Genomic DNA, 8,208 nt, shown 5'->3' with positions numbered 1-8,208 from the left:
AGGATCGGAAGGGAAGCTAAGAATGGGGATGGATGCCCCTAGTTCTTTCATGGAATTAGTTGGAATTCATAGCTCCGACAGGTCCGAAGATCGGGACTAGATAGAACTGAAATCTGAGGAGAGGGTTTTTCCTGGGAAGGAGAAGACGAGGGATCTTTAGTGCTATGGTCTGGTGGAGAACTCGGATGAGAACCTTGGAGGAAGAGAATGTCTCGCTACGCTTCGATGACGCCGTAAGATCTCTTATCATAAAGATGAGGGTCAAAGAATGATCGGCGAGTTTCTTATCCGAAAAGGAATGCCACTAGTTCCACTATCAGCTTGCTTCTCCTAATGCCAACTGCAATGAAAGATAAGGTCAATGCATTAAATAATAGGTGGAAGCTCTTCTCTATCTTGAGTAAGGACTGTATCAAGTCTTATCTTTTTTGAGTTGAGAATGAAACTACCACGGACCGGGAAGTTTGAACGTCAAAAACAGTATTTTAGGGCTTACTGGATACGCGTTGACTTGTAAGAAAGGAGTATCTTCATTTTCGGCCATAGGCTTGATCTTTCTGGGAGTCTATTTGGCTTATCATGAAAGATCGTAAGTTCAGACGTAGCGGTAGGCAGCAAGAACTAAAGAAAGAAGAACTGATTCTACTTCAACTGTCCACAATTGAAGCCACTGAATTCAACTTCTCATACTCAATCTTCTTCATGCCACGAGGTGAGCTTACTCTTTGAGTTCTGCCGACTCATGAGGTCCCCTCCTTCCTTTCCACTGGGAAGGCAGACTGGGACTTATTCAACTCCTTCTCCTACCACTTCGAAAACGGAGATTCAACCGCTACGTGGGTGACCACTCAGTGAAACTTCTCATTGTTCTCGCTTGCTGGTGGAGATACTTCATCCCTTGATTCTAGCTCCTCTCCAAGGCATCCTTATTTTGTTCTTTCAGATATAAGAAGATGCGAAGCTCTGATCTTTCTTTCTCTTAAAGAAGTGAACTAATAAGTAGTATGATTCTCTGAAAGTTGAATCAGATATAATCTTAGATTCTAGTAGTAGCAATGTCTTCCTCTTTCTCAACTCCTACTCCGCCTTGCTTTTGTATGATATTCGCTCTTTTTTTCTTGTTAGTGGATTGAAGAGAGTCCTTCGCAAATTCTTTTCTTTTCTTTGGTTCAAAAAGAGGTGAATGAGAAGATGATGTGATCCACTACGCCTTTCAACCTTGATCCCTTATTAGGAGTGGAACTCAGTCAATTCCATATGAACCTCCGGACGAGTCAGAAATCCATATTCATCTTCAAGGTGCGAAGGTACTCTACGTTTCAGATATAGGAGAGGTGAGAAGAATGATCTTTGAATTTTCAAGCTCATTCCTTATTCTTCCAATGTTAAGGAGTGCAAGTTGAGCTACTAAATAAGGTGCGAAGCAGCTCGACTAAGAAGGAGTCAATGAAGAAGGGCGTAGCTTATGTAAACGAATCAATTCACAAGTCATTGAATAAAGTCAACTCAGAATGGAAGGAGTTCAAGAGGTCTTCAGACTCCGCTCCAAAAACAAAGGTCCTCAATGAACAAGGAATCCATTAGAATGCAGCGAAGGACTCATTCATTCCACAGGTTCATATGGAATTTCATGACTCCCAATTCAGTCGCCTCCTCCTACGGAGCCTGATTTTCCACTCAAAAAAGTCCGAAGGAGGGACGGAAGTAGCTCGACCATAGGAAGAGGGACGTAGGACCACTCAAACTTATGCTCCGCTCCTTCGTAGTCTTCCTTTACCTTTCATTCTTCTTCTCTTTATTCAATGATCATTCAAAGGCGAACTTTCAGTCGCTTCGCTTCGCGCCTTACGGAGCCTTTGTTTTCCAGCTTTCCCTTTCCAGCGGAGGGAGCGGACACCGGAACCTTATTTCCACCAACGGGGGGATATATTCCCACCAACGGAGGGGAGCGGACACCGGAAGCGTAGCGGATCGGTGGCTTCGCCCTTTACATTTTCAGCCTAGCAAGGCGCAAAGAATTTGCGGGCTCTCATCTCAAACTGTATGATTCAGTCGCTCCGCTACGGGGTAGCTTTCGCTCCAAGAAGATCCAAGCAGATTCAGTAGCTACGCTCCGGGGCAATCCAAGCAGATGAAGGAAGTCGCTCCGCTCCCTCTGGCTCCGGGCAGATTCAGTAGCTACGCGTAGGGAAAGGAAAGCAGATTCAGTTTCAAGAGCAGATTCAGTCGCTACGCTTAAGAGCTATCAGATCGATTAAGCTATCAAATCTCTTAAGAAAGAAAGAGAAAAATCGATAAAGGAAAGAGATTAATACAAGAGATCAAAGATCTCGAGATTCTCATATATAAACAAGAAAAGAGATAGATTTCGATTTTCTCGTAAGAAAGAGAGAGAAAAGAGATTAAGAAAGATAAAGAAGAAAAGAGATCCAGATGTGGGATGAAATCGAGAAAGAAAAGAGATTCAGAGGGATGAAAGAAAGAAATCTCTAAAGAAAAGAGATAGATTTTCTCGTAAGAAAGAGAGAGAAAAGAGATTCAGATAATTCTCTTAAGAAAGAAAGAGAAAAGAGATAGATTTTCGTAAGAAAGATAGATCAAATCTCTTAAGACAGATCGATTAAGAGAGAGAAGAAATCTCTTAAGACAGATCGAGAAAGAAAAGAGATCCAGATGTGGGATTCCTCAAATCGATCAAGACAATCGATTAAGATAATTCTCTTAAGAAAGAAAGAGAAAATCGATAAAGGAAAGAATCCACTAACAAGAAAAAAAGAGCTTTTCTCATACGAAAAGCAAGGCTCCGTTAGGAGTTGGGAAGTAGTACGCCCGGTTCACTAGGTTCTACCAGGCCCAATCATACAAAAAATCTGACTTTGAAATCAAATCTCGCGTGAGTGAAGAAGAAAAAGACAGAGGGGAGTTGGACAAGACAATATTTTGAGATTTCGATGTGAAAGTGAAAGCAGAGGATTCTATCCATTTTTCCAGCAATTCTCCTTGATTTTTGGGGACCTGAAGGCAAAGATTGAATCATGGGTATAGGGGGGGTGGGGGATTCTCGGACTGAGCTTTTTTTTTCTTGTTCTCTTTATTCGGATCTTTCATCTTTATGAAAAAGATTTGAAAAAAAAGATCTTTTTTCCCTTTTTCTTTGTCTTTATTTCCTAATTCTTTCTTTCATCTCGCTCTTCCTCTACCTGCTACGTCTCCATTTTTCTACTCTTTTTTATAGTTATAGTCTTTTGTGTGGGGGCTTTCTTATCACTTATTTTGAGAATCCTTCTTCTTCGACTTATTTTGATAATCCTTCTTCTTCGGAGGATTCCTTCGCCCTCCAGGTCCTCTCGGAACCTTGGCCCGTGACTCCAAATACGGCAGAGGAAACCTCCCTTCAGAATCGAATCCGAAGATTGGAAGAGGACGATTCAATTTTCCTCCTGGGAAAAGCCCCGGGGCTTTTCTGGACTGACTGCATCCAGAGTCAGCTTTATTCGTATTCCACTCAAGAGGAATACTCTTTCTATCTGGAGTTCTCGAAAAGAGATCTCGAAATTAGGGAGCTAAAAAACTCCTCTTATTCGTTGTTCTCTTTGTTTCTGAATTTTGACCCACACCTGAGTGAAGAGGCCCCTTACAATCCGAGGGAGTGCTTTCTCGATTTCTTGGAGGAGTGGAACCATGAAATGTCCAGAATCCCCGGGTTGACGGTAGAAGAAAGACAGAGAGAAGAAATAGAATTCCTGCAAGAAGTTTTCAAGGATCTCCGAAAACATGGACCAAAATCCTATTACATCTTTAAGATTCTTCAAAAGCTAAAGCCCTATAATATAATGGAAGAAATGCTTCAAGGGCTTTCTTTAGCTTTTCTGAATCTATGGAATTCTCAGACTCTGCTCTGCTTCTTTCTTTGCGGGGTTTCGGACATGCTTTCTTCACTTCAAACTTTTCTTTTTCGGTATGCCGCTCCCTGCCCTGGGAAGAAGAAGGCACGAGCTCCGCGAAAACAAACAAAAGGGGGGGAATTCTCATTTCTTGTCTATTTCATATAGATGTCTTTCTTGTTCCACTAGCTAGGACCAAATTCGAAGATGTCTCTTTCCTTATTACAACCTTCATTTTTGATGTCAAAGACCAGAAGCTATGCGCAAATTCTCATTGGATCTCGGTTGTTCTTAACAGCGATGGCTATTCATTTAAGTCTTCGGGTAGCACCACTAGATCTTCAACAAGGTGGAAATTCTCGTATTCTGTATGTACATGTTCCTGCGGCTCGGATGAGTATTCTTGTTTATATCGCTACGGCTATCAACACTTTCTTCTTCCTATTAACAAAACATCCCCTTTTTCTTCGCTCTTTCCGGAACCGGTACAGAAATGGGTGCTTTTTTTACCTTGTTTACTTTAGTGACTGGGGGGTTTCGGGGAAGACCTATGTGGGGCACCTTTTGGGTGTGGGATGCTCGTTTAACCTCTGTATTCATCTCGTTCCTTATTTACCTGGGTGCACTGCGTTTTCAAAAGCTTCCTGTCGAACCGGCTTCTATTTCAATCCGTCTTGGACCGATCGATATACCAATAATCAAGTTTTCCAGTCAACTGGTGGAATACATCGCATCAACCTGGGAGCATTAGCGGATCTGGTACATCAATACATGTTTCCTATGCCCATTCCAATCTTGTCTAACTTTGCTAACTTCCCCTTAGCAACCCGTATCTTCTTCGTTTTGGAAACACGTCTTCCTATTCCATTTTTTCCCGAATCTCCTTTCACGGAAGAAATCTCAGCTTTTTATGCTAAAATGACATCAGCAGGCTCAAAGAATCCCACGGAGCGGTAAAGCCACCCCTTCCACTCCCCCGTACCTAATAGTTCAAATCGTTCTGCTAGGGCACGCGTCCTACTCTCAGTTACCTCCTAAGTCAAGACCCTATTAGGAAAAAACCACTCTTGGGCGTCTGCGAACCCTCTCGTTCGGCAACCTCATCTTCGCTAGTTCTTTTTATCCTCTCCTTTGCTGCCGATTCCCCTGTGCTGCTTACTAACTAATTACTAAGCAAGAATCTCTGACCTTGCTTCCCAGACTGCTTTCTCTTTAGTAGTCTTTCTGTGCCGATTGATGATGATAATGGCAGCACAAGATCTTTTACACAGCCTCAGACTTATCTCTTTCACCTGGATGTCCCCTTTCTTTTGTAGAGGCTATTCCTTCGAGATCCACTATTGGGATCTCAAACAGAAAGAACGAAGAAACTCTCTTTCCTTATTCACACCGGTCCCTTGATGAACAAACCGCTGACGCTTCCTCTTTCCCTTCAGCCTTAGCCCCTACTCTGATTCATTCTTCTCGGCCGGATGAGCTACTTTGTGCCTATCGCTTCTTCGCCCCTCTCCCTCTCTCTCTCCTTCTACAAGATAATACAAGACAAGAATGAGAGAGCTACGTGGGAGAATGAAGATCGAATTCAACTCTAATTCCGCTGACTCGTAAACACACTCAATTACGCCTAGCCTTCTCGTTCGTGATCCGACCGCTCCGAAGGAGTCATTCAATTCCACACTCAAATAACTCGACTCAAAATGTAAGGAGAGGAGCAAAGAATTTGCGAACTCCTTATCAAAGAATGATCGAAATCCATATTCAAAAATTAGTGAATTTGAGGTTCATCTCACGCAAATTCTTTGCGCCTGATAATTGAAAGATTTCCCTAGAAACTGAGGGCTCGAAATTCAAGACCTTCGGACGTCTCTCAAATTCTTTGACCGCGGAGAAGGAGTCATTCAATTCCACACTCAAATAGCTCGACTGAAAGGTGCGAAGCAGCTCGACTAAGAAGGAGTCAATGAACAAGGGTTGCGAGGAGTTGCAAAATTCTTTGCTCCTTTTTAGGAGCGCAAGTACAGAAAGCGGAGGAGTTTCCATATTCGATTTGATCCACTAAGTCAAAGATGGAACTAGAAGACGAGACTGAATCAATGAACAAAGAGGGGGAGAAGAGAGAAGCGACTATTCATGATCGATGTTATTGGCTCTTCCGAAGAGGAAGGGTTCGAAGAGATTATGGCAGATCATGTTCACCAAGAAATGACCCGAAATTGGATCTTGGTCTATTCTATTTGAGATTCTTCCTTTTCATCTCCATCAAAATGTAATGTAATGAGAGTGTGGATTCTCAATTGTAACCTCCCATTTCTCGAGATCCCATAGCATGCAGCAACTAGTTGTAAGAAAGAGGGGGGAGTCTCAAGAGAGATTTCAAGTGTGCAGTGAGGAGTAATAGGTAGCCATACCATACTTCACTCGGCCCAAGCAATGCCCATCCCATGCCTTTCTTGGTTGGACCAACCCAACCGGCGATTTCCGTCTTCCTTCATTGGGAGAGCAAGAACAAGTCTCTCTTTTTTTGGGGGGGGAGCAGAGCAGTCAAAGAAGAAAGCAAAGAAAATGATTGTTCTCAAATGGCTATTCCTCACAATTGCTCCTTGTGATGCAGCGGAACCATGGCAATTAGGATCTCAAGACGCAGCAACACCTATGATGCAAGGAATAATAGACTTACATCACGATATCTTTTTCTTCCTCATTCTGATTTTTGTTTTCGTATCACGGATCTTGGTTCGCGCTTTATGGCATTTCCACTATTCAAAAAAGAAAATACCGCAAAGGATTGTTCATGGAACTACTATCGAGATTCTTTGGACCATTTTTCCTAGTATCATTCCGATGTTCATTGCTATACCATCCTTTGCTCTCTTATACTCAATGGACGAGGTAGTAGTAGATCCAGCCATGACTATCAAAGCTATTGGACATCAATGGTATCGGACTTATGAGTATTCTGACTATAACAGTTCCGATGAACAGTCACTCACTTTTGACAGTTATACGATTCCAGAAGATGATCTAGAATTGGGTCAATCACGTTTATTAGAAGTGGACAATAGAGTGGTTCTACCAGCCAAAACTCATCTACGTATTATTGTAACACCTGCTGATGTACCTCATAGTTGGGCTGTACCTTCCTCAGGTGTCAAATGTGATGCTGTACCTGGTCGTTTAAATCAGATCTCCATTTTGGTACAACGAGAAGGAGTTTACTATGGTCAGTGCAGTGAGATTTGTGGAACTAATCATGCCTTTACGCCTATCGTCGTAGAAGCAGTTCCTAGGAAAGATTATGGTTCTCGGGTATCCAATCAATTAATCCCTGGGGAAGCTTAAGTGGAAATGAAAGAAAGAATATCTCAGTGAGGGAAAAGGAGGGAGACCACTCAATTTCAGGCTGAACTCGCTCGCTCTAACGCTTCTTTAGTAGACAAGGAGTTCCGTGCATAAGCCCCTTTAGAGAGAGGGGGGAGTCCTACACGAACTCGTAAGTCAAGTACTAGACGAGCCTTGTCTACGAAGCAGAGCGCCCTCGTCTTGCTTTTGGCGAAGCTTAACGAAAACGATAATAGGAATTTTTTGATGGTAGGAATAAAGAAGACTATACTACTTTTTAGGCCGACCACAATACAAGTCATGAGCGATAGCGAAGCCAAGCCGTATAAAGGCGAGCAGCCCTTATAGCAATAGCAAACGGCCTACTTATAGCCCGCCCGCCCTCTTTTTTCCCCTAGGCTTTTTTCTGAACTTCTTCTGGGTCTGACAAGCTCATCAAATGGCAATTCTTCACCGCGTACTGGGACAGTGGGAATGAATTCTATTACTTTCTTTTCATTGATAGATATGTGTACCACACCGAAGAAGCAAGATGCCGATATGCTTGATGTACCAATCAAGCCCTAATTAAGCTAAGGAGGACCAAAGAATTTGCGAGGCGAAGGCTCGACTGAAAGGAGAGGGAGATTCGCGGCAAAGAGAGCGATCAATGAATAAGGATAGGGGAGGCCCTAACCGAGAAAGGATCCACGGCGGGGAAAGCAGACGTCAGCGAGAAAGAATGAATAAGTCACAATCTACCTAGGAAAGATAACAAGGACATCGAGAGAGCTATCTAATTCATTCTCTCTTCACTCCGCTATGCTTTGTTCACTCTCTTCGTTAAGCGAGTCAACTTCTATAAATCACTACTGATAGTAGATTCAGTGCTACTTGTCGAACCAATCCTCTCAACATATGTCTATCCAATTTCTTTGTGTTCAGTGTACCGCTTTCTTTTCCTGTCCCGTACCGGTCCGTGGTAGTTTCATTATCTTTGTCAACT

The 8,208-nt window shown here is 42.8% G+C and overlaps 2 protein-coding genes across 2 annotated transcripts; both read left to right on the top strand.

Annotated features, from left to right (window-relative positions):
• The first annotated feature begins 4,091 nt into the window (after positions 1-4,091).
• LOC127148060 (putative cytochrome c biosynthesis ccmC-like mitochondrial protein) lies at positions 4,092-6,657 on the top strand. Its single transcript, XM_051080910.1, is given in 4 exon segments — positions 4,092-4,358; positions 4,360-4,593; positions 4,595-4,660; positions 4,662-6,657. Coding segments are annotated over 4 exon segments (747 nt in total). The 3' UTR covers positions 4,842-6,657.
• LOC127148059 (cytochrome c oxidase subunit 2-like) lies at positions 6,315-7,603 on the top strand. Its single transcript, XM_051080909.1, has one exon. The coding sequence runs from the start codon at positions 6,315-6,317 to the stop codon at positions 7,221-7,223; it is 909 nt and encodes a 302-aa protein (XP_050936866.1). The 3' UTR covers positions 7,224-7,603.
• The last annotated feature ends 605 nt before the right edge of the window (positions 7,604-8,208 follow it).

This window comes from Cucumis melo, unplaced genomic scaffold (genome assembly GCF_025177605.1).
Source record: "Cucumis melo cultivar AY unplaced genomic scaffold, USDA_Cmelo_AY_1.0 utg002249l, whole genome shotgun sequence".
Lineage (NCBI taxonomy): Eukaryota > Viridiplantae > Streptophyta > Magnoliopsida > Cucurbitales > Cucurbitaceae > Cucumis > Cucumis melo.
This window is presented reverse-complemented; position numbering and strand designations above follow the sequence as displayed.